Source organism: Pelmatolapia mariae, linkage group LG18 (genome assembly GCF_036321145.2).
Source record: "Pelmatolapia mariae isolate MD_Pm_ZW linkage group LG18, Pm_UMD_F_2, whole genome shotgun sequence".
Taxonomy (NCBI): domain Eukaryota; kingdom Metazoa; phylum Chordata; class Actinopteri; order Cichliformes; family Cichlidae; genus Pelmatolapia; species Pelmatolapia mariae.
Window position 1 is genome coordinate 28,491,002 of NC_086243.1, and position 26,692 is coordinate 28,517,693.

The 26,692-nt window shown below is 38.3% G+C and overlaps 2 protein-coding genes across 2 annotated transcripts in view; both read right to left on the minus strand.

Annotated features, from left to right (window-relative positions):
• Positions 1 to 17,979, minus strand: part of LOC134616614 (integrin beta-1-like) — a 29,706-nt gene extending 11,727 nt beyond the window's left edge. The window contains exons 1-3 of the mRNA XM_063461517.1: positions 17,673 to 17,979; positions 4,314 to 4,380; positions 2,594 to 2,679 (exon numbers count right to left, since the gene is read on the minus strand). Of these exons, the coding sequence (XP_063317587.1) occupies positions 2,594 to 2,679; positions 4,314 to 4,380 (153 nt within the window). The 5' untranslated portion in view covers positions 17,673 to 17,979. The remainder of the gene's footprint in view (positions 1 to 2,593; positions 2,680 to 4,313; positions 4,381 to 17,672) is intronic.
• A 3,839-nt stretch (positions 17,980 to 21,818) lies between these two features.
• LOC134617043 (neuropilin-1a-like) overlaps positions 21,819 to 26,692 on the minus strand; it is a 95,600-nt gene continuing 90,726 nt past the window's right edge. Inside the window, exon 18 of the mRNA XM_063462201.1 lies at positions 21,819 to 25,071. Within this exon, the coding sequence (XP_063318271.1) occupies positions 24,797 to 25,071 (275 nt within the window). The 3' untranslated portion in view covers positions 21,819 to 24,796. The remainder of the gene's footprint in view (positions 25,072 to 26,692) is intronic.

Genomic DNA, 26,692 nt, shown 5'->3' on the forward strand with positions numbered 1-26,692 from the left:
TCCCCCCCTAATTATATAATTTTGAGGCTACATGTCACACTCTTGCTCACAGCTTTTACCATTTCAGACCCTTCAAATTAAGGTTTTTTTTTACCCTTTTTTCCCCCTTCACTGAATTTGTTTAAATTTCTTTACTTTTTTTTTTCCTCGAAAAAGCTACTTCCTTAATTTATGCATCTTATTAGCCTAACAAAATTAAGTAATTTGATCTTTGAAGACGAACAATGTATTTTCAAGTTTAAAATCTAATTTTCCAAAATTAAGCTTAGTGGCTTCCATTTTTCTACCAGGCTTCAATCCACCATCGAGCACCTTATATTCTGGAGCCTCAGTGTCAGTGTTTTTAATGACACCGATTTAAATGTGTCACTTTACAAGTATAAAAGGTTATAGACTCATTCAGTGAAACAAAATTGTTTTGTTATTTTAACTAATAAACAGACTAATCTTTGGAGCACGAGTGCTCCAGATACAAATCTCATGAACGTTGAAATGACAAGGTATGCAACGAAACATAAGGCTAAGGTCTCCTGAAACCTGCACTGCTTTAATCTGTTACTCGTAAAAAGGAGAGAAAAGGAGAAACAGATGATTGACAGGCCTAACAGAGAATATAGACTGGATGCACATGAGACACCACAAGGAGCAGTCGAGGAGAAGCCGAGACAATGAACCCAGTCAAAACGAAAATAGTGCTTTGACTCAGTTATTTCCAAAACCTCATGAAATAAAGAACACCTCTTTTTCTTTTTGCCTGCATCTAGCTGCACATAATCTGATGAGTTCTAAAGCAGAGCTACTTTGTGAGAGAGCGTTTCTTCTAAAGAGAGATCTCTTTAGTTGTTCCAAACGACTTCACTCAACTACAAACTGAAGTCGAGTCCTGATTTCACAAGCTCAGGGGTGGATATCAGCAGGCTGATAGAGAGCAGCAGACATGATTTAACAGGAATGCAGTTGTCTTGGCACATGACGAGAACAAAAAGCATTTAACCCTGACATGGTTTCAACAGTTTACTAAAAGGCTCACCTTAACTATAAATCTGTTTTCCTATAGTTGGCCCACCACCATCCTCTCCAATAAAACTCAGCCTTTCCATCTAATCAATTTAATTTTTTTCCCTGTTTCAGTGTTTTTATTCTGTGCAGAACAAAACTGGACAGTTTAAGGGTTGTTCTTCTTCCATGTTTGAAATGTGGTGCAGGTTAAAGCCTGTCTGTGTTTCCTGGGCGGTTAAGCTGTAACGCAGCTCAATCTAGCTCTTTTTGCCTTTAGTTTCTCTCTTTTTGCAACAAACATGTACAGAAATGTAAAATGTTTCATATAGATATGTACACATCCAAGGCTAACCAGGTGTAGGAATTTGTTGATCTGTGTTCCCACAACCTTGTTTAAAGTGAACATGAGACCTTAAACACATACATGTGAATCTTGCCTCACATGTATCAGTCAGTGTTCCCCCCCGTTTCATTTCAGATAAATTCACTTATTTTAAGAGTCTCTCACCTAAACATGGTTATAACTGTACACTGAAGTCTGGTGACAGTAGAAGTGAAATCTACAGCCATGTTCATACATAAATGTGATTTGGTTTTAAGAGAATCAGGTCAGTATGTTTTCCACGGTTATCCTTTCTCACAAGTAGCGCAAAGCAGGAAATAGTCTGCTTCAGAGGTATTTGGAATAATGGAAATGCTCTGTATCCTCTGATAAGGCGAGGGAGCTGTTTGGACAGAGCATGCAGAAGGCAGGAAATGCCCACCCACTCTAATACCACTGAGACTTTATACTAGGGAACTAGCAGGTTAAAGATTGGCCCGTGTCAAATGGGACCTCTGTGCCACTGAGGGGCAGAAAGAACAGGTCCTGATGCCCCACTCTGTGTCTAGTGTACTAACTTAAATATACGCTGGATTATAAATCCATTTTTAGTTGCAATCAAAGTATAAATGTAATCAAAACTTCTACTTGCTCATGTTAACTTCACTGACACAGCATAAAAAGAACTTCATTTACATTTGTTTGTTACTGTGCATGAATGTTTAATTCCAACTGCATGTTTTTGGTCTTTTCCTCATACTGTGGTCTGTTTGCATTTCAACCACAGCAAGAAAATCCGCCTTAGGTACACTAAACATCTAATTAAGCAGCTTCATCCTGACCAAGTTTCCAGTGAAGAAGCAGCAGCAGGAGCAGCACTGCTGTTTACAATTAATGGACCAACTGTGGTTTACTTGCCATTGGGTGAAAACCAAAAAGTCTCTAATCTCTTAACTCCTGAGTACTTATACTGCTTACAGGGTGAGTACAGATTACATGCACGCATTCATATAAGCAACAAAGGTGAAAGTTAATTTAATTAAATGGATTTTATTGCATTTTGTCACTTAAACCATTTCATTTGTTTTGAATCGCAGAATGACTCCAGTCTTGTACTCCTATTTAATAATGGTGACAATGACAGATATTAGCTTTCATCATTTTTTGTGCAGCTCAAGGAAACTGAAACTTTCCTCACTGATCAAGAGCTCTCTGATAGTTTTCACTCATGTGATAAAATAGCTTTGACACAGCTTTGCTAATCCAACTTACTTCATCTGTGCACCATCCACAGATCTCAGAGACCTGGATGCATTCCCCACATGACTGCGCGTTTGCCTTGATGCATATGCTTCCATCTGAAAGAGACGACACAAGTTCCTTTTAGCCAAGATGATACAGTCTTTTCCATTAGCTCACTAACTCAAAGCAGCTTTTGGCTGGAAAGCACCCCCCCTCCCTCCTCCTCCCTCCCCCCTCCCAGACCAGAAAACTGAGTCATGCTGGGAAAAGCTCCAGACAACTCACCAAGCAATGACCTAACTCCATAAAACAAAAAACTCCAACTGTTGGCCAAAAGGACTAACAGTCATAAAACCATGAATGAAGATTTGAAGGGGAAAAAGCATGAGAACAAGCCAGTGTGAAAACTTTTCTATCACTATCATTCATAATGTGTGTCAAGAGCAAAAGAAAAGAAAGAAAAAGAAAGTGTAACAATAAATAATTTCTACTTCAGGAACTATTTGGTGGTTCCTGGGTGGTCTGTGTACTTTACTGACCTCTGTAAGACTTCTTACAGGGCCGTTTCATAGAAAAAAGAAATACATACACACAGGCTAGTACTTCTGTGCTTGATGCTAATTGTTTAAGAAAGGACGACTACTGTTTAAAACCCAGTCAGATGTCAGATCAAGACTAGCAGAAACAAAGGAAAAGAGTCAAAAATAAAAATCAGATATAGATCAATGAGGCAGTGATCAAGTGGAAAGAGATTCTGTCTCAGTGGGAGTGGTCAAGTGAGCTAGAAGTTCTGGGTTCTGCAGTAGTTAAACTCTACACACCTAATACAGAGATGCTCCATGAGGAGGACAGGAAGTCAGTCATAATACAGAAGATTTTTATGAAAAAAAGACCACATGCACACTTAACACCTTCCTTATGTGCACACTACCAAATATGTATATTTTGATACTCAGTTACTTCACTAAGCAAATGGAATAAATCATCAACAGCATACCGTGAGGAAGGCTAAACCAATGCATACGTCCCAGCAGGGGTGACTTTTGTGGCTTCCAAAAAAATACCTTATCCTACGGAAATCTATTAAGTCAAAAACATTAAATCCATTTTGCCTATTTTATGTCATTCTAAATGTCAGAAACAAAGACTACTCAGGGTCTTGGCTAAGTGGCGTGCATGCCAGGTCAGACTCGCCTCCTACTCGCCACCTTTAGTTTCAAATCACCAAAACACAATGCGACATCAGAAACTGATGGGTGACGTCTCTGTGGCTAAGCCCATGTTTTATATTGTCAACGCATGTGACAATAACACCTCTGAAGACGAGTCTGCAAACAGTGCCTCATGTTCACACTTTGTAATTATGAAATTTATGTCACACAGGCCTAAGGAAACCCTCACATACTCGTGGAACAGGCTTCACTCTGCTTGTTATATTGTGTGAGTGCTTGTGTTTTTTAAAAGATTGTAAAAGCCTACATGTGGCCTTGTATCTCGGTTTTGCTGCATGTTAAAAAAAAAAAAAAAAAGGCTGTTGCTACATCAGCGGACTTTGACCCGTTTAGTTCCCTGAAACAGGTTCCTGAGAGAAACAGTTCCACATTCTTAGGATGAAAAAAAAAGAAATATTAGTAAATTAGTGCTCTCATGGCTGTACTGCAGAGGGATGAAAATACCTTGTGCAGTAGGTTAGATTATAATTAATAGTTAAGATAAGAAAAGGAGCAAAACGGGAACTTTAACTTCCTACCTTGCTGTGCCCAGCTGCCACTGAGGGCTGCTGATAATGCTGCTATTAAAAGTAACCTCAGGTCCATCTGCAAAATAAAACAGAAAACAAAACAGGTCACTGATAGATGACATTAAAACATCTACTTTGAACACATTTTTTCAAAAACGGTGCACAACAGCTGCACATGCTGAAACGGCTTTACAATCATACTAAATTCTAAGAGAGCAAAGAGAAAGAGGAAGGTGCTGGCATATGTGCTGTTGTGGTTGTGGAGGTTGAATGTGGCACAGAAAAAAAAACTTTAAAGACATTCAAACAGTGAGATCTGAAACTTGTGTGGCCTCCAATACAGGAAGATGGGTTTCTTTTTAAAAACATACCAGGTTTCAGTTTTTAATTTCATTACAGCTGCACATCATACATTAGCTTCTATGGCACTACAGCATTGCACTTAGTTAAGCCTAAATTAACTAATTTAAGTTGACACTTTATTGTTTAATAAAATGCAATTTTTAGTTCAGCTTTATTAGTTTGAAAAATTTGGAGTAAATATTACAACACAAACTTGCAAACTCACGGACATCTGGGGGTCAAATCTCTAAAACACTTGCCAAAGAATTAACAGGCTTTAAGTCTTGATCATGACAGTCTTTTAATGTCTATCCCATCATATGTTGTTGAGCTTCTGTCTTTACCATGAGATGAAAGCAGCAGCAGGGAGGAGCCATTCCCATTTTGAAAATCCTAAATAAGGAGAGCTGATTCACCCACACTCAGCTGGCCTCAGCCAGCTCATCATCACTTCCATGGATCAACATACGTGCTTCCTGACTGTATCAGGCGGACTGTGTTTGGATGCTTTTAGGCCGACTCAGGCTTACTAATGAAATTCGACAAAAGTAGGAATATAGAACAAGACTGAAGTGTTCTCTTAGGCTTTACTGTCTAAGTATATCATAATGACTTAAACAGAAAACATGTAATGACTCTAGCAGGCATGACGAAATTTCAAGCTGCCCATACCAGAGAATGTAAACTAGGAAGGAATAACTTGTGGTTGATTAAGCAGATGTCCTTCTACCACACTGTGTACTAACCACACAGCAAAAGTGGGGGGGGGGGGGGGGGGGGGGGGGGGGGGGGGGGGGGAAAGAAAAAAAAAAAAGCAGAACTGAGATGATCAAGATTTTCTTTAAGTTTAGTACCTCATACTCATACTGTGAACCCAGGCATCAGATTAGGCGAAATATGTAACTCTTCCCAATTTAAATTAGACAACTGTATATACAAGATATAGAAACTATAAAGACACTAAATAAACATTAGTATTCATTTAGAAGTATTTAAAAAGAAAAAAAGCTTGTAGTTAACATCATGACTAACTAGTCTCCTTAACAATTTAGTGACAGATTTTAAGAATTCAACCACTAAAAACTGACTGATTACACCCCTGGAGTAAAAGCAAACTGTTGTGCGCAACTTAGTTTTATTTCTTCTTGTCTGTTTATTAGTTTTGTCATTTTGGTTTAAAATAAATAAATAAAATGTATATCAGAAAACCCCACCCATACCAGAAAACAAAGAGTTAAGGGTGTCCACATGCATGTACATTCCCATATTTGGTGAGGCTGTTTCATGCCGCCTCCTGAATCTGTGCCGTTATCAAATCTCCAGTGACACACTTCTTAAATGTCTGCCCAATCCTCAAACACAAACCAATTTTCAGTGTTTTACTCACAGTAAGATAACAGTAAGGAAATAGTCTCTGTTTAAAGGAAATCCAATCGTTGTGACTCAAAATAGTCTGTTCATTAGTTTGTTTGGATAGTGTTAGGATAATAGGCAAGGGACAAAAGTCCATTCATATGACCCAAGAAAAAGAAAGGTCATTTAACACTTATGTAAGACAAGTTTTGATATGAAAGATGCATGTATGTATGTTTGCTGTTGTGCAGTAGGTCAGAAAGCACAGGAAACCACAAAATAACCACTTCCTATTATATCAGAACTACTGACCGACTTAAAGCAAGTTTCTCATTTAAAAATAAGAACATGTATTTCCTACGGGATTAATAAAGTATTTCTGATTCTGATTTCTGTTTAAAAAAAAAATTATGACATTAGCAGAAAAAGTGCACTGCAGTGTGACTTTTTTTATTTTAAAAAAATCTTGGCAGTCACGAACAGCAGATCATAGCTCACTCTTTCAGTTGATCAGTAAACAATCTCTCTTCAACTAACTAAAACTCGGACACAAACAAGACACAAACAAGACTGTGTGGCAAGACGGACAAAATGTTTCAACATGAAACACATCCAGCAGGATGTGAAGACTTTGGGCTCCACCCCGACATTTCTGAAGGCCAACTCTGTCGACTACAAATTACAGAGAGATGACAGATTTGAAGGCACTCGCTGCCTCCTTTTGTCAAAGGCATTGGTATTTGTGTTGCTAATCTTTGGGCATGACGTGGCACACACATCTCTCCTGAAGGAAATATTATTCTGAACTCTCGACTCATTTGGTCTTTCCTTAACTAAGACATAAATGTATATTTATCTACATTAAATTTAAGAGCAAGAGCAAGCAGCAGAGAGCTACAGCCAACATCCAACTGCTGAGCGACAGGTTCACCTACAAAAAGCAGCAAAAGTTTCCTTCCACCTAGATCACTAGGAGACTTAAAGATCCTTTGAGCTAATGACAACAGTGTAGGATACATTAATTAATTTAACATAGCCTTTGCATTTATTAACAAGCTACCGGGCTTTAAATATCCAGACAGACAACTTACTGCTTAGTTTGAATTAGGGCTGGGCCATATCATACCATTCACGGTAATACCGGTATAATGTTGGGCAACGATAAGAAAATGAAATATCGCGATAGAATATGGGTAAAACGCGCATGCGCAGTGCCTTTGTTTTCATACGCACATGGCGGCGACAGAGAATGAGAAGGGCGAAAGCGGATCGTTGAATGAAACGGATGAACCAGAATTGGTTTGTAAAAATGCTGCAACCTCAGTGGTTGCAGCATTCTTAGCTTTCATCCGTCAGCTACACAACAAAGCACTTTTTTTTGGTAGAGCATGCTAGCGGGCCGTTGTTATTATCGTGGGTTTTTTTTTTTTGAAAATACGGCACACTTAAAATCAATCCTTTGATTTTTCTGAAAATCGACAGTGCCCCTTATAATCCCGTGTGCCTTATGTATGAATTCTGGTTGTGTTTACTGACCTCGAAACAATTTTATGTGGTACACGGCGCTCGAAAATCTGTCAAATGTTTTAGCACGACTTTGCTAAGCTACGAACCCGCACCGCTTGATGGATTTTCGGAGCATTACGGCTATCGTAGGCAGGAGCCTCGCGGAGTGATACGTACTGTGCTTGAACATAATATTACCGTATTGTGTGTGTATAACCTCTTTTTAAGCTTTGTGGATATTATACATGGTTATGCTGAGGATATGTCGGCCAATTTCCACTGGAAATGCCTTTTGGCTAAACTGTCAGCAAGGAATTTGCATTTGCACTGTTAAATTTTTATATAACTTTAATGCACATAAAAAAACAGCTGCTTGTTTAAGTGAAAATACATTGATTTTTTTTTGCACTAATAAAGTTGTGGAGTTGTAAAGTATTTTGTCTAGTATCAATTATATCGTCAGTTATATCGTTATCGCAAATTTTCAAATGTATATCGTGATAAATATTTTTGGTCATATCGCCCTGCTCTAGTTTGAATTATTTAGAAACACTTACTTAATTTTATTTGAACCAGTGTCTGACTGTTGAATGGGAAAGGCTCTTACTTGTTCAATAGTATTGATAGAACATTAACATGTGCAGCTGATAAGAACTGATAGTTTTAAGCTAAACAGTGTGAAGGCTTAATTTGTAACCGACTGTGTGGCTAAGCAGCTTCTCACAACTGTAAAACATGATAGAACGCCAACTGGCATAGGAGCATGTCCTAAATACAAGTTTGAACACTGATCACTATGACAATATTTGGCACTTTAAAGCATTTGTGTAAGTGGTAACCTCAAAAAACAGGTCAGAAAAGTCTCATCTGCTACAGAAGATCCAGTTAAGGTGTAACATGCTTTAAACTACATGATGATTATGAAAAAAAAAGCTGCAGATGAGTCTATCAAAAGATAAATGAGGGACCTTTCATATGCTATAACTTCTTTTGATCAGCCACTCATCGCACATGGTGATATGGTCCTTAAAGTTTACCCAAATGCACTTTTTGAAGTTTTCGCTGGTAATTTAACCCAAAACAGCTTAAACCTTCAGGGTTCCAATGCTGGCTTCTGCTACTCTACATCACTGACATTCAACTGGTAAAGTTTTACTACTGAAACTAAAATATATTCTAAGATAGTGATGGTCAGTGATTGTTTATAGAAAAACAAGATGGCTTGGCTTTACACTGTGACATTTGGAGTGGGTGTACGACTGATTTGGTTGCTGGTTTCAACTTTACTGAATTTAACAATGTTCATTTTGTAAATTATGGTCCACAATAGAGTCAGAAATGAGGATGAAGCTGGATCAAAATCAACCAATTTCTTTATGTAGGAAAAACATTCAGTGAAAGGATATGTTTTGAGGTGGGTCTATATTGTGATTAGGAAGTTGCTCTCTCTTTGTTTCTCATTTATATCTATCCCATGGCTCGCCCAGATTTAGAAAAAAAAAAACCCTTAGGACCTCATTTAACCAATGGAAAGCACAGTGTAGCCACTGTAATTTGACACAATTACAGTGGCTACATACATACATACACACAATCCAAAACTGCAATTACACTCATCATCAGGGAATCTCCAGCATATTTCCCCCCATTTACTTATCAGATTACCACTTTTTCTAAGATCATGCAGATAAACAATCCAAAGTGATATATTTACAGTTTTTCATTTATTCTTCTATTTAAATCCCCTAAATACTCACAACACTGTAATATACATCAAAGAAATGTATTTAATAATTTCATAATTAGTCCAGCTCTGCCTGATTATTTATTCAGTATTCATATTACTCTTGCACAATAACGTTCAGTGTATTAGCAGAAAGTTCTGAATTCACATTGTGATGCACACAGATTAGTCTGTACAATATTTGAGTAAAAGGAGTTTGTCCTCTACATGCCATGCTGCTTCCTTGCCGCACACTGTTGGTAAGTACTGATTAAAAATGTCATAATTAATTTAAAAAATTAATAAACCTGTCAACAAATACAAGTGATAACACAACTGTGACAGTTATGTTCCCATTTAAAACCTGCTCTGAATCACCACACGGGAACACGGGACAGACCTGCGAGCCTAATGTTTACAAGAACATGAGTAAACTGTGGCTAATCATGACTTTGTATGGTCACGCTGATGGAGACAGCACAAGTTCTCCATTGGTGCTGCATTGTAGTGTCACACTTTTTCATAACAATTCAGCTCCTGCTGACAATAACCAGCACAGCTCTTACCAGTACAACTGCAGTAACTGGGATGTTATATGGTCAGGCATTTCTTAAATAAGTGCTCACATCCAAATGCTACCTTTCAATATCAAAGTCCACTGTAGTACTTTTACTAGGAAATGTCGCCATGAATCAATATCAAGAGACTCAAGCTTTGGCAGCCATTCCTCTGAAACACAGAGGCTATTATTTATTTATTGACAGGAAATTAACAGGGAACCATTGTACAAACACAGTTTTCTTAAGATAAGTGGGTTACAGGAGAGCTACCTACAACCGATCGTAAAAGAGTTGATTGTGTTCATCTGGGCGTAGCATTTTCAGGAAAAACGTTTCATCACTCTTCTTCTGAAGACTTCTTCAGATCACCTGGATGAGTCACTTGGACTGAAAATGCTACAGCCGGATGAACAGACTCAACTTTTTCAGATTTCCTCACCTGGATGACTGAGCATGCATCAAGATACCTACAACTTTCATAACTGTCTAAGATTTTACAATGCCACGAGGCCCAATAGTCAGCACCGTCCGTCTTCCTCTGACAGGAAGCTTTAAACAAACAAGGTTTAAAGTAAAACAGATGACATCCTGCACAGGCCTATAGTCTGATGAAGAAACTGGAGTGTCGCATGTAGCACCTGAACAATGCAATGTGTAACCACATTCAAAAATATCTCATGTTGTTGGCAACATGAGCCACACTTGCTAAACCAATCTGACACTGTCTGTGCAAAGTTAAGTATAATGCAAAGTGCCAGTCATTTCAGCAATATTCATAGAGCAATTTGATTAATGAAAAATCAGAGTCCATCCTATGTTGTCCTAGCACATTTGGACCACATCTAATTAAGGCAAAAAGTCTGTGTTGTGTGACTTAACAGAAGTTTGTTAATTTTCTCTCATTTTTAGGTACTTTATAACAAAAATACTTTAAGGTACTGTAAATACACCCCACTTACAACAACCTGTTCAAAAACCACAGTGCTAGAGACTTTCCTTTGGTGTAAGACCAAAAACCTTTATTCTGATTCTTTTTATTTTTATTTATTTATTTACTTTGTCTTTTTTAAACAACCAGTAAATCATTCATCAGGACCAATCCCAGTTATGGCCCAAAAGGAACTACTCTGGTCCCAGAACCTGGAAATAAATATAGATTTTTTTAAACTTGAGGTATTTTGTATAATTAACAGCAAGTAGTGTTGTGCAACATGTTACAATTTTCCAACTGTTAGCTCAACAACTGGCAGAAGTAAATATATTCGTCCAATCCTCCAAACGTACCGGCAAAACATAGCACGCTAACAGATGTGTCATTTTCCATGGATTACTTTGGATAGCCATAAAAAAAAAAATAAAAAGAAAAGAAATGAAAAGTTTTTTCCAACAACTGCTGAGAAAAGTAGACTGAAACTCAATCCTCCACAGCACCTTTTACTACGATTTGCTGCCTGCTGTCTGCCATCAGCCACGAGGCGTTTTGATTGAATGCACAATCAGAAGGATGCCTTAGGGACCAGACCCCACGCTCTGTGATGAAAATTCACTGTGAATTATTTTTGTCCTGCAGAAAATCGACTCCTCTCTTATTTTGACTTACTGGAATGATAGTGTGTAATGTAACTGCATTTCTGAAAGGAAAACAGAACATCATATATTGATTGATAATTTAAGATTCACAGGCAGAACAGGACTGTAGCGGTTAGCAAGACAAACAAGGGTTCGATTTCTGTCTCCATAGTCTCGCTTTCACTCAAACTACAAAGACGTGTTAGGTTAACTGGTGATTCCACATTTGCTGTAAGTTTAAATGTGAATGTCACTAATTGTCCATCTCTCTGCATTAGTGTGGAATAAACTACCTGCCCAGAATGTACCCTACCTCTCACTCTATGATAGCTAGGACAGGCTCAAAGGCTCCCTCCAAGCAAAATGGTTCAAATCTAAGACAGCAAGCAGTTTTGACTCAGACTCTGCAGATGTGTGTCATCGCGTGTTACACAGTCTGAGGAGAGAGACCTCCTCTTTTAAAATGGAATTTAAAGTTGATGCCCGACAACTCCTCTAGGAAAAAAAAAGGTCCCATAAATTGCTAGGCTGATATGTGGAAATGAAAGAGTTGCTCTGATTTAAAGTAAAACACGTCAACAAGTGGAGCCTAAAAACCTGCTGTCCTGACTCCTCTGTGACTTGCCTGACACAGTTAAGCTATGAACAGTTAAGCCCGGTGTGGTGAAAAGGAAGCACATCTGTTAGTATTTAGTATTCCATAATATATGTCTGTGTTTAGATTGTGGATGACTGCAGTCCAAAACAATAATGACTGGCTGTGTTTATGGTATTTTAAAGCTAAATCGTGTTTCTATACAAAGTGTTATGTGATAAACACGAAAAATAGAAGCATGACATGATCTAAAAGCCTACGTCTACTTTGCACCTCCCCCCATGTCAATCTCAAATGTATTCAGAACACCTGCAAAAAGTTTCCTGCCAAATAGGTTCTGCTGACGTGCAGCTTCCTCGACTTCCTCAGGCTGAAAATAAAAAAAAATAAATAAATAAATAAATAAATAAAAGAACAAAAGAAAACAAATGGTTGTCTAGACAACACTCTACCCACACGGGCTGAATAATCTTCGCAGTTCTTTAGCCCATGATTTAAACAAAAAAGTCATACATATAAATGGAAATTATCGAAAAGAATAAGCACCAATTCTGAACAAAAACATATCACTTTATGCCAACAATTTGCATTTGTGCATGCCAATATTTAACGTGGAAAATGTTTCGTGACTCTTGCTGGTTTCTCATTGGTTTCTGGTTTCATGTGAGCTGAGGTTGGCCACTTGGTTTCTTGTTGGCTTACATCATTTTAAATGTGCATCACACTATTAGACACTGAATATTGTGAACTTTTTGCTGTGACAATTTCTGATACTAATCTACTTTATTAACTTTATTTTTGCTCTTCATCTTTGTCCCTTTTACTGTTATTCTCTCTGAAGTCTGATCTTATGCAGTGTAGATACCTGTGGTCAGATGCACAGTAAGACCTTGAACACTTTCATTTCCCCCCCATCATCAGACAATATTATAACCATTTCTTTTCCAATGCACAAACAATCCCCAATATCATATGTTACATTTAATTAATGGGCTCCTACCTGAAACCAGGGCTTTTACTAATTATTATTTAATTAATCTTTCAGTTATTTTCTCAATTAAATGTTATCAAACATCTAAATTTTCACAAGAAGTTTCTAAATCCAAACATGGAAACAAACATCTATAAATTGCTTCTTTTGTACAACCACCGGTAAAAAAGCATTTAGAGTTTCTATAAATTAAGCAGAAAATCATCACAAAGGCTTTTCAGGATAGAGGTGGTGTTTATGTATGCAGTTATCGATGTGCACCTGAAAGGAGATGCAATTGTGTGTTCCTAAATTAAATGTGGACAAACTTCAGCAGCACATATTTGACTGCAACTGTGAGCTCAGCATGGCAGCACCAGCTTTCAAAAACCTAACCTAGTTTGATTTCTCTAGCTCAAGCTGTTGCTTCAAACACCATCTTTAAAAGTTCCACATTTGCTCTAAAGATTGTTGACATCGTTTCCTGCCTTGTTTTAATGTACATTTATTCATTATGTAACGGACAGTGTTGGGAAGGTTACTTTTAAAATGTATTCCACTACAGAATACTGAATACATGCCCCAAAATGTATTCTGTAACGTATTCCGTTACGTTACTCAATGAGAGTAACGTATTCTGAATACTATGGATTACTTAATATATTATCATGCTGCTTACAACTACGTGAATGTACTATTGCTGTGATTTATTACTGTTACTGAAGGTCCGAAACGTAGTAAAGGGACCTCTGGCTAATACGTCGGGTTCGTGTCGGGCTGGTAGCCGAAAACTAGCTTTACTTTGTTGTCTGGGTCAACTTTGCTTGCGGGAGACAGAGAGAGGCGTTGAAAGGCTGCTCCAACGGAACTTATTGTTTCCGGAGGAAAACACGAACACAGTGTACAGTTGAGTTTTAATAGCTTACTTACAAATGGGCTCCTCAGGCACTCTTCTTGGCTGCAGTGGTTATTATTATATTTACATGCTTCCAGCTCCCGTTTTTGCTCCGTGACAGCTCGGACTTTTCCTTTCTCTCCCTCCCTCGCTCACAGACACATAACGTGTATGACAGTCCATTCTCGCTGCAGCACGGACTACACTGCCCATGAGGCTACATTCTTTAGAGCTATGCCTGTAGCATTCTGCCTTTTAGCTTAGCACAACAACAACAACAAAAAAGCGCTCTCTCACCCAGGAAACAGGCAGAGAGAGAGCGTCACCCTGTAACCATGGCAACCGTAACACTGCCGCCTGGAACAACAAAACGTAGCTGTCAAACAAACCCAAACAATCCTGACCCGCCACAATATGAAACAAGTACCGCCGTGTATTCCATTTATTTCACCAAAGTAACTGTATTCTGAATACCACCTTTTTAAACGGTAACTGTAACGGAATACAGTTACTCATATTTTGTATTCTGAATACGTAACGGCGGTACATGTATTCCGTTACTCCCCAACACTGGTAACGGATATCATGTAATGCCACAATGTGGGCCTTAAAAACCTGACAGCTACTGTAGCAAGCGCACTGGTGAAAGCGTGACTCTTCCGAATCTTCTCTGAGAAATATGCAAAAGGGAAAGATGGTTTACAACACAAGTCTCCATTGTTCTTACAGAGTGGGTCATCTGGGAGTTCAGAGAACGAGCCCGGCACCCTTCCCCCACAACCAAGCTCTGTTTGCCACCCGGTCCACATCTGCTGCTGAAAGTCACAGTCTACTCTTGGTTCATTAGGTCCTCAAACAACTCAGCGTGACTTTTCATCAATTTCCTTAATCAAACCACACCCAGCCGCCGGTATTCTCATCCAACAGGCTGTTAAAGGATCAGGATGGACATGTTCATTGTCAGAGCACAGTTGAAGGAAATGACCCGCTTGCAATTTCAGTGATTCCCTTGTAGGCACTTCCAAAAACATGTTCTACTGTCTAGCTGTTTTTTCTTTCGTTGCTTATGCATAATTTCTGTACTTTTTTTCCTGTTACAGAATCAGAAACCATTATCTGGCAACCAGCTGACTAGAAAAAACAGTTGAAGGGAAGTTACTCTTTCCACCAACAAGTGTTCAGCTGATGTCTTAACTGTCAAGAATGCAGATTTTTATCTTATATTGACCCCTTTATCAACAAAGTCAAAGTATTCGTTTTACCTAAACTATCTGTTGCAAAAAAAGAAGAAGAAAAAAAAAGTTTAAGGTGAGATTTGATTATTCTGACAAGCCTAAGCCTGTGAGCGCTTGCTTTTAAAATCTAAAAAAAAAAAAAAAAAAAAAAAAAAAAAAAAAAAAAAAAATGTGAGTAAATCCAATATATCCAGTGTCTATTAGATATCCAGCAGTTATGAAATCTTACTCTGACAAAGATAAATCTATTATTTTAGCTGAAAAATGTTTGGAGAGTTTGTTTGGAGTTTTTTAAGGTATGAAAAAGATCCCCATCTCTCAATATTCCTCAGAGGGATGAGATAATGCACTCCATTTAAACAAACTCCAAATTTATGTCGTGGGAAGCTATGTAAATTTCTCTTTCCGTTTACCGAGTTTACTCAGTCTGATCCCAAGTGAGGACATTTTGGCTGCTCAGCTGTCTTTTACATGCCAAAGCCAGAACAGTTTTCCTTAAATAAAAACTGCATTAAGAATTTACTAATGCTGGATTTCATTAAACATTGTATAAATTAGTTAACCGACTTACTTCCAAAGGCTTTGAAATTGCTCATGCTAAATGTTTTGTAAAGTAATTTTATCATTGTTTCCATCAATTACAGCATGCCAGCAGTCTTTACATTTTTGTGGGAGGGGGGCTTTTCACCAAAAGAGAGGTTATTCTGGGAGATTTCTTTTACTCTGATTTATAACAGATTTTAATAAGGCCTGTTGGAACCAAAGAAAACCCTGATGAGTCGCAGGGTTGTGTCTTCACATGTCTTGTTTTTCCCAGCCCAAAGTTAATGAGGCAAACATTTTCACTTTAAAGTGAGAAACCAAGCAGCGAGTCCTTGTAGTTTAAGAGGCTGCAAATGGATTCATTTTGACCATAAAAGGATTACCCACCTGGTGATGTGCAGTTACATTTCTAGGGAGCTACAAGTCAAGTTACAGCATATGGTTACAGAAGGGTCTGTGGTAACACTATACCTATGAGCCTTGAGTTAACGCAGAAGTACAAATCCACTGTAAAAATGGCCTCAGGTCTATCTACCAACCTTTGTGTGTTTCTTTCTGCACATCTGAAGTGTTATGAAACTTTCTCCTCTTAGATGTGAGAACTACCACATTTTACCACTGACTTAAGCCTCATAATATCTATGAAAGGATCATGATTATATCTCCTCAAACAAACACTCCCAGTTGCTTCGTCTTGCCGTCACTGGAGGTCCTGTAATCTGTGACTCACATCTGACCAGTCAGAAGCAGGCTAAGGCACTGAGTAAGGTTAAATGACCCTCCAAAACTCCCCCGGATACTTGTAGGGCCTTGCCTAAATAGCACAACAATGTAACTAAGGAAGTGACTCACTGGTGCACATTTGGCTATAGTCTGCAGCCATGTCTGCAATTAACATGCCTGGTGAACATTATCTGTGCTCTACTGCTGTACAAGATCAAATACATATGTGTTTGTCACACCTCCATATGACACCGTTACCATGTCATTATAATGCTGTCTACAAGCCAAGACTGGTCAGCAATTAACACGAGTCACTTTATTCCCATGTCACTAAATTAGGCCTTAAAGCAACAACTAGGTGGCCACCGACTACTACTTCAACCAACTCAGCTTGTTCAGGGAAGACAAAACACAGCCCGAGGCTGCTATTCCTTTACAGGAAGATGCAAGCAAGACCAATCTTGTCCAATTGGAGTGCTGGCGTCAACATATCTGAATCACAGCTGTGGCCAAGGCTGAACAAGAGGTTCTTAAGAATCTGGTTAACCAAGCTGACCTAGATTTAAGACGTCCTGATTCTTACTATATCCTCAACCACAGTTTACAGTCCATAATGCAGTCTAACCAAACCATAGTCCAGCTGTGGTCTCTTCAAGATATTCTTTACAAGTCTCCCAGGGTGGTGTGGGTCTACAAAAGGGAAGTTCTATTCTCAGGACATCAGACTAAACTAAAGGCTGTTTAGGACACAGTGGGGGTGGCTTTAAACTTTGAGCCAAATGACCACATTGTTTAGACAAACCAGGCAGTTTCTGATTGATAACTTGGGAATTAAAAGCAATTATTTTACAAATCTGATGACTTCACAACACCACAATAACTACTACAACTTTGTATAACAAGAAGCCAAGTAAAAAACTGGAAAACAATTTAAGCCTCTGCTAAATATCTCATTTGATTCAACAAGATTAAGCTTTGTTAGCAGCTCCCTTTGAGAGACAAATCCCACTGTCCTCTCACAGTTTAGCCTCCCACACCGCCCTCTTTAGTAGTACAAAGCGGCTACTTTTTGGCCTACTTTCAGCACAAAGCTCAATTTGAGATTTTATCGAGGAGCCTGCTTGAGGTGTAGCTTTAAACAAGCCAACATTTCACATGCTACAGAGCTGAACAAATAAAGAAACCAACACTGAACTAAAAACTAAACCGCTAGCTAGAGTTGCCGTTAATCCACACCCAAACTTTTTTTTAGCCTCAAGACACACATTCTTTGCTTCTCCCCCATCGTCATTGTGTTTTCAGCCATGGCAGGCCGGTAAATGCCACAAATGTCGGTTAAAATAAAACCACTCACCTTAAGCCGATACCTTTGTGATGTCTGTGTAGATTTACAGTAACATTTGCTTCCAAAAAGTGTCCTCGTCAAACGGAATATAACCGGTAACTGAAGCGAAGACTAGCTAGAACTGTTCTGAGGGTCCGCTTTGTTTTAGCTAATAAGCCGCACCGCTCGGACGTAACGTTAGCGATTAAAAACGGGCGGAGTTAACGATTATTCATGTGAGCCTTCTCAATAATAGATAAGGATCTTTGAGACCCTGCTCAACCAACACGTTACCGCCGTGAATTTGGTGCTGCTTGGTTTTTTTTTCTATGCCCCTACTTCATAAACCTCTTCTTATCTAGCTCCGCCTACACAGGAACAACTGCGGCACGCAGAGGGCAAACGAACAACCACACCGGAGAGAGCAGTGAACCCTTTTTCACCCTCGATGCGGTGAAAAGTCACACGCACAATCTCGCAGGCTGTAGCCCAGGGGTAGGCAACTCCAGGCCTCGAGTGCCGGTATCCTGCAGGTTTTAGATCTCACCCTGGGTCAACACACCTGAATCAAATGATAAGTTCATTACCAGGCCTCTGGGGAACTTCAAGACATGTTGAGGAGGTAATTTAGCCATTTAAATCAGCTGTGTTGGATCAAGGACATCTAAAACCTGCAGGACACCGGCACTCGAGGCCTGGAGTTGCCTACCCCTGCTGTAGCCTTTGAAGTAAACACTCATACACACACATATGCACACTGTACAAGTAATTTACACTCAAAGAATTATATTCAAAAGCAAATATCGTTCTTAATTTCCACATAAGAGACATTTTTTAGATTTTTGTTTGTTTGTTTGTCGCTTTTGATATGCCGAGCATTAAACATTTTCATGCTAATACCAGGGGCGTTTCGATGAATTTTCAATGGGGTGGCACTGGGTGGACTAAGAACAAAGCAGAGAAGCCCCACAGGAAATCTGAATATTTGAAAAAGAAATTAATACGTATGATAAAATATGTAAAACATTTTATGTATAAAACATTGTGTGCAATATTTAGGCATGAAACACATGAAAAGTGACAGAATCCAATAGTTTAAACAATGTTTTGTAATGATAGTGTATTCATTCAACAGAATTATATACACAGTATTTTTAAAGTAATTGCTTTATAACTTCTCTTTCAGGCTACTTAGTAGTTCTGCACTATACTGTAAAGGTAAATACTCAGTTATAGCATTATTTTTACAAAAAAGATTTTAAGAGCAAACACAGAATTTTATAGGCTCATGCAATATTTTTATTTGAAATGTAATCTAAACAAATCACAAGTGCTTGTATTAAGATACTTTCCACCAAACTATCTCAGTGGAACAACTAGGAAGTTCATCTGCAGAGGGTTTTTGTTTGTTTGTTTTTAGCTCTGCTGCACTTAGTTTCCCACATTCTTCACTTCCTCTGTGAACAGTTTGATGTTTTAGTCATTTGTCACCTAGACCTATTTCCTGTAAAAAAAAAAAAAAAGAAAAGAAAAAAAGAATGCTACCAGCTACTGTGCTTTAGTAGTCGTAGCAGTTCAACCTTTCAGCTCTGATGACCTCTCACTGACAGTTTTATCAGTTACTTCTTAAATTAAACAAGTGTTATATTGGCAGACAATATTTGGTGATTATGTAGCAGCTGATGCTGCCAGCTAGAAAATTGACTCATGAAGTCACCAGCTTTATTAAACATCTTGTCACCACTGCACACTCATCTTGCTTCGTACCTTTGAGAATCCATTCAGGAAGAGTTCACTTGGTGCTCTATTTCAGTCTCTGATTCATATGTGGGGGGAAAAAATCCAACATGACTTCTGTGATTTGTTTTTCTTGGCTTAATGGGGCACCAAAGAGAAATGCAAAGAAAATTGGCGATGTTTGCATTTGCTGAACCAGTCTGGAGGATTCATAGTAGCAGCATGAACACATTTTCTTCATCCTTATATATATAAGAGAAATGAAAACCAAAAGAAAACTACATTTTGAATCATTCATTATTTGAATTGTATGCATGACGGTTGGTTTGTATGATAAGATGATAAGGATAATGTTAAGGTCGAGTACCATCAACATTAGATGTCTAGCATAGATTTAAAATGCACTTGCACAAAAAGAGTTGAAGTATTACTGGGCAGTTAAACCCCTAAGACTAAAAGACACATTTTAACCATACGGCATAACCATATTCTATCATTTAGGCACTTTATTTGCATCGCCACACCACAGTACAGTGTTACTCCAGAAAATAAAACTGCGGACACAAAAAAAAGAGAGGTGTGAGAAAGTGGTGAAGTGGGTCCGACTTGGGCAGGAAACCTAAGTTGAAACAAAGCCACAAACTCATGTTCACACGAAATCAGACTTAGCTGGGGTGAGAAAGGTGTTGTCATTTATGCAGGTCAGAAAACAAAAAACAGAAAAAGTAATTTATTTTCAACATAAAAATATCAAACATGAATGGAGCAGTTGTATGAGAATAGAAATGCATTTCGTTTTTGCATCTGGCATATGATCGTGTCACATATAGTATTAATAGGGTCAATGCTGCCTCTTTGTGGGCAAAACACAACATAGCAAAGGGATGCTTGAAATTACTGGGAAAAAACAAACATCCATCCATGAAATTTTTGTCTTTCTATAAATCAGTTCAGGGTTTTGGGTGGAGTAGACCAGAGGCTCTTGAATACTGGTATCTAAATCATTCTGAAAACAGATTAGTTGCACAACATGATATGAATGTCATTATTTTATTTATAAGCCGAGGGTTGAAAAAAAGCAAAGTACAAATATTTAGCTAAAATTTACAAAGAGCAGCAGCACAGTTGTTGTGACTTATTTCTCTATATAAATGATTATAAGTTACTATTTTTCCCACGCTGCACCACTACAACCAATCTAACGGTTCACCCACCTGCTGAATCTCAATTTACTGATTTTTCTGTTTAGGTGTGAAGGCAACGTCATCCGTCTGCAATGAAGGCAACAATAGATAATAAATGTTTTAGAATTCACATTATTTTCCCTTCTTTTTTTCCCACAAAAGCGGACGTTCAAGCTGACTACATTAATTGGAATTCAAATTTAAGTTAAAATAAAGTTTCTATTTCCTTGTGTTAATATTTAATTATTATATTGAGATTCAGTCTACTTTGCACCAAAGTTTTTGGTAGAACTGTCCTCCAAAGAGCTTTTCAGTTTTATACTTTGAGTACATTTCACCGTCTGTACTTTTTCCACTTTCACTTGAGTAAAGAAGCGTGCCACTTCAACTTCTACTAGAGTATTTTTGTAACACGAGTATTTGTACGTCTACTTGTGACAAATTTGTGTACTTTTGCCAAAAGATAGTGATACATTGCCTTTTTTTTATTGTTCATAGAAAATACAATATGGCTAGATGTTTCTAAAATGAGATATTAAAGTCCCAGTTTGAAAATACACACCAAAAAGTCTGATTGGGAAACTTTTTTCACTGTTTTATACTCTGCTACACTGTGTTCAAAAGGAACAACCTTTAGTTTGAAGGTGAACTTTCTTTGTTTCTAGTTTGCTTTGTGCTTTTTAAGATTTTCATGTTTTTGTACAAGTCGGATAATTGACAATCTTGAGCTTCAGTGTGCCAAACTGCATTACATGTGTTGAGCAATAATAACACAGGCAAAGCAAAACGTACACATTATTTTAGAGAGGGGTCTCACAGACCAATAGGAAAATAGGAAATTTTGTAGGCAAAATTTGTGGTTACTTTTCTACAATGCCAGGATTTGTGTCCAGTATTTTTGATAAACTGACCTTCATCCAGCTGTAGCTTTAGCCTAATCACAATTTGTGCAGAAAAAAGAATAAAAGCCAGAAATTTTAAACCATCCCTGAAACCTTAAATGTCCCGTGCCTGGTGCGTAGGCAGCAACATGCTAAACCCTCTTGGTAACCCCTAAAGTGTCCCGTAGGTAGTCAAAAGTCTCCCAAACATAGTTAAAAAGTAAGGAGAAACACAGTGTTAACTGAGGATTTTCCATCATCTGCATGTGACAAAATCGCTGCAGTGAAAACCCTTTTAAATTGAAATAAAGCTTTATGTAATGAATAGAAAATATATCTTTGATGTTAGAAAGAAAAAGCAGCTCAGCTTTTAATTAAAACATTTATTTGATCCAATTCTTTGGAATGTAATAGTCAATGATGAGAGTCTGAGACAACAGAGACAGATGAGTCTGAGTGTTGACCAGAAAGTCAAAGTACAAACAATACTATTAGTCACGTAAGGCCTCACTGCTTTCCAATGTTTTTTTTAACTTCCTCATTTCCTTTCTTTTTCTAGATTTGAGACAGCAAAATTACAGAAAACGGTACTGAAAATAAAACATTTTTCTTGTCATACAAAGAAAAAAAATAAAACATTGGCACGTACATCAGTGACAGTACAAAAACACAAGGTGATATTATACCAAGTAAATAAAATTGTTACTTTTCAAAGAGACGCATATAAGCTTTTTCGAGAATGAAAAACATCTCTGTAAATTGTACATTTCAGAATTATAACGTAGTCTTCTGAAACCGTGTTAAAAAGAAGCAACAATAACACTGTCCTCTCTTCCCTCCTTCCTCACTTTTTGCAAATCAACATCATAAACACATAGATTATTTATTTATTTTTTTAAATATATCAGTGCAACATTTGTTTTCACGTTGAGTGCTGCAGCATCCTTGTAAGTTTAAAGGGGGAGGATATCTTGTCTGGTTATTTTTCCTGTTATAAATGTACAGGTAAAACTTTAGCAAGAAGATGAAGAGTTACGTGTAAGAATAAAGCATGAATGCCTCAACAGTCAGCACACTTTATTTGATTGTGGATGCTTACTAAATGGCTACAGAGAAAAGACAGTTAAAGATGGAGAACTGATACTTAGGTGAGCACTTCTCAGTTTGAGCTGGGTGATGTCTCATAATGCTACATTAAAAATAGGTAGAGTTACCAGTCATGGTGCAGTAAAAACAGGAAATAAACAAGGCAAAATGTCAGTCAACCACACTACTCGGTTTCAATAAGTTTTGTGCATGTATATTTTGCCCCAACTTAAGGAGCACTAAGTCAGAATGTTCCCATTTAAAACAAACATCTGTTGGAGGTTGTCAGATAGTTAGAGAGTAGTAGGTTTTCACCAACATTTTCTTTTTACGGTGTTTTAAAGAAGAGACCCATATAACAACAAGTTCAGCTAAAAAGCTAAAGCACAACAAAGCAGTCTTTGTAGAACACTTGCTGTTCTTAGTTTTTAACCAGTTTTGGAAGATAAATACCCTGACTTTATATTTCACAAACACCAAAGTTGGTAAGTGTAAAGGTTTACTATGGTATACAGTAAATAAGGCATTAAAATGCTCAAGCAAATTAAAGACCAAGTACAAACCATATGAAATAGAAATACAAAACCAAATCTCACAAAATAAACTCATTTTAATTTTTTTTTAAAGTGAAAACAATTTAAAATTTCCAGCTGTTCTTAATTATTCAGTCCTATCTGAAAATGAAACCTGTCTGCTCAATAATAGATGCTGTTAGACCCTAAAGAGACTTAAAGAGACGCTTGAAGTCCATCACAAGGCTCCCAAACCACTGGGCACCCTTCTGCTTAAAGTTCGAGCAGTCTCATTGTGTGCCAGTGGCGTTCAAAAATAATCTTAACAATCCATCCTCAACTTGTTGTCAGCATCTTTATGGTACTGAGGTCACCAGTACAAAAAAATCCATCATCTCTTCTTTCAAGGCATATCTGATGCTTTTCTCCTTAATCTCATTTCCATGTCTGTAAAAACATAAGTGAAAACCAGGGAACAATTAAATTCAAAAACCACATAAAAACAACAGCTCTGTATCTCTTTGTTTTTCTATACATTATCAAATCCAAATGATAAACAGTGACATTTCTTTCAGCATAGAAAGGATGCTGCAGCACTGGTGTCTTTCTCTATAAAGAGGGCGCTCAAATATATTAAAACCTATGTACAATATGTTGGATGTGTCATGAAAATGAGGCATTCGGGGCTCCTACACATTTTCCATCTGGAAAATTCCATAGATTTCACAAGTTTTCCTAAATGTCGCCTAGATTTTAAAAGTGTGTCAGTGCCACTGTCATTGAGGCATGAGGATCTACAGAGCTACACCAACACATGTGAAATTTGACAACACACTACAACATTAAAAAGTTTGTAGGTTTATTATCACAATGTGGAAAAGTTATTTTTTTCCATTTTTTTTTCACATCCGTGTAGGAACCCCAGATGGGACATTAGCTGATGGGAAAACAACCAGCAGAAAAAAAAGGCAACAGAAAAACTGGAGGAAAAAAAAAGGCACTGTCGGAACTAGACGCAGGTCAACAGGCAGGGACGGGTCCCCGCTTTTCACACACACACAGACACACACACACACACACACACACACACACACACACACACACACACACACACACACACACACAGATGCATGCTGATCATGTACACAAACATGACTGTAATGATACACACCTCTACAGTCAGACTACTACCCATACACACCTTATATACAGATGTGTATGAATGTGACACACACACACTCATAAACACTTTCATGCACACATGAGGACGGGGACATACGGCCAACAAGAGCCAGATATCACAATAGCATATTTCAAATAGTCTGCCTGTTCTGTGTAACAATGACATCTGAAACAACAAAAGAGGAAAAAACAAAACAAAAAACCAAGCAAACAAACAAACGAAAACAAAAAAAAACAGATTTTATCTTTCCAAATAATACTTTCATCTGAATTGGTCTCAACACCAGCATGTGATTACATGAAATCAACAAAGCACGCCGAAAAACAAATAGAATCCTTAGTTTTCTTCTTTTTTCTCTTTTTTTTTTTTTGCTGTACAGATTCTTTATACACAGTGCCCCCTATAGGTGAGTCCCTTCCACTGCTGCTCCTGAGAAATAAAATTACATCGGCTCACTTTTCAGCCCACCCTGCCGTCCCATTGGTGGCTTCAGCCCTGTGTTCCACTTTCTTGATTGGCTGCATCGAACGTGTCCATGCGGAGCAACTGCAGCTCCGTCCCCATTTCTAACTCACGCCTCTGAGTAGTTAGTCTGTCCATTTATCTTGTCCTTCTTTAGTTTCACACCATCTACCAGCTCAAAGTTATAGTTTTCAAGGGCAGATAAGTTCCTGTCTGTCATGCTGCCCTGTGAGCAGGCACAGTACAGGACAACACCGCAGATGGCGCCCAGGAAGACACCCAGAGCTGACATGGCAATGATGGTGATGAGGATCGGGTCCAGGGTCTTCAGCATGTTTCCTGGGCTGCCAAGTGGACTGTTTTCTTGTGAGTAGGTGTCCATGGCTGCAAAAGATAAAAAAAAAATACATTCCATTTAAAATATTCACAATAGAAACAGATTCTGACCCTGATGCCAGTGTCAAATGTAACGTCGAAAAAGTCACTTCAGTGTAGGGCTGCACGATTTTGCAAAAAATGAGAATCACGATTTTTTTGCTTAGAATTGAGATCACGATTCTCTCACGATTTTCTTTTCCAATATAAATATTTATAGCACTTATTAACTGCACATCAACTTCGTAACAGTTGAAACTGAACATAAAAACAATAAATAAACATAAAAACAATAAATGCCTCACATTTTGTTGTTGCCGCAAAATGTCGTACTGCTTAAAATTCCGTCTCCACCGTTGCTCGACACTGCGTGTACAGAGCAGGTAGTGCAACAATAGAAAAATAGTTGCGGGACGGCACTGTGTAGCGTTTGTCTAGGGCAGGGGTCAGCAACCTTTAACACCCAAAGAGCCATTTGGACGCGATTTCCACACAAAAGAAAACTCTGGGAGCCGCAAATACTTTTTGACATCTAAAATGAACATAACACTGTATATATTGTTTTTTTTTTTTTTACCTTTATGCTTTGTGTGAACAACTAAGGTGTGTTGCTTAAATGCATGAAGTGCTACAGAGAAAATTACATTTTAATTTTGTAATTAACACATTTTGAACTTTGCAAAATTCCGCCTAAGTATGTATTTTACCTGGTTAATATGTGTGGCGGGGCGTGGACTGCAGCGCCGCTGCAGGGGAGGCGGACGCACCTTAGCGGTACCCGCAATCACGCCTCGCCGCCTTAACGTCTGTGCCACCTATGCTGTTGTGTTGGTGTGTGTCGGGCTGCGAGCTTTAACACCGGCTGTATGCGTAAAGCAACCATGTGTGAAAAGTGGTCAATAAAAAGATGCTGAAAAGCGTGTTCATGGAAACATAGTCGGGTCTGCCGTGATATGTTTACAATGGGACTTCCGCTCCTGAACCTCTGCGCGCAGCGTCTGCTGTACGATCGGGGCTGTACGAAGTCACTTTCATCTTTACGCACGACTGTAAGCTGTCGTCTGTGAGGCGTGAACGTGTTTGTTTTTGGAGAACAGCTGCTGACATAATGTGGATCTGAAGATCCATAATTGGCCTGCCTGGGGTTGAAAGTCTCGCACGGCGTTTCGGCGGGTATATCGGCTTCCGCAAGTGTGACGCTTATTTTGATCGATCAAAAACTAATAGAATATAATTTTATATTTATATTTCAATATCACAATAATCTTCCAATTTAGAACTACGAGTTAAAAAAAAGAACTAATAAAAATAAAATAGACTTTAGCTAATTACTTACAAAAAATTATTTATTTCCCCAAACCACGCGGAGCCGTAGAAGGACTAAAGATCCGCATGCGGCTCCGGAGCCGCAGGTTGACGACCCCTGGTCTAGGGTGTTGATCATTTTCCTAAATCCCTCGTTTTGCACAGTGTTGATGGGAGCCATATCTTTGGTCAGGTGATAAGTAATAGCCTCCGTAATTTCTTTGTGCCTGCGGGAGTTCGACGTGTATAGGGAAGCGCTGTATAAGGTTCCCGTTATTGATGTTTGGGTGGTTGACCGGGACAGATTTTCCCCTGTCACTTTCTC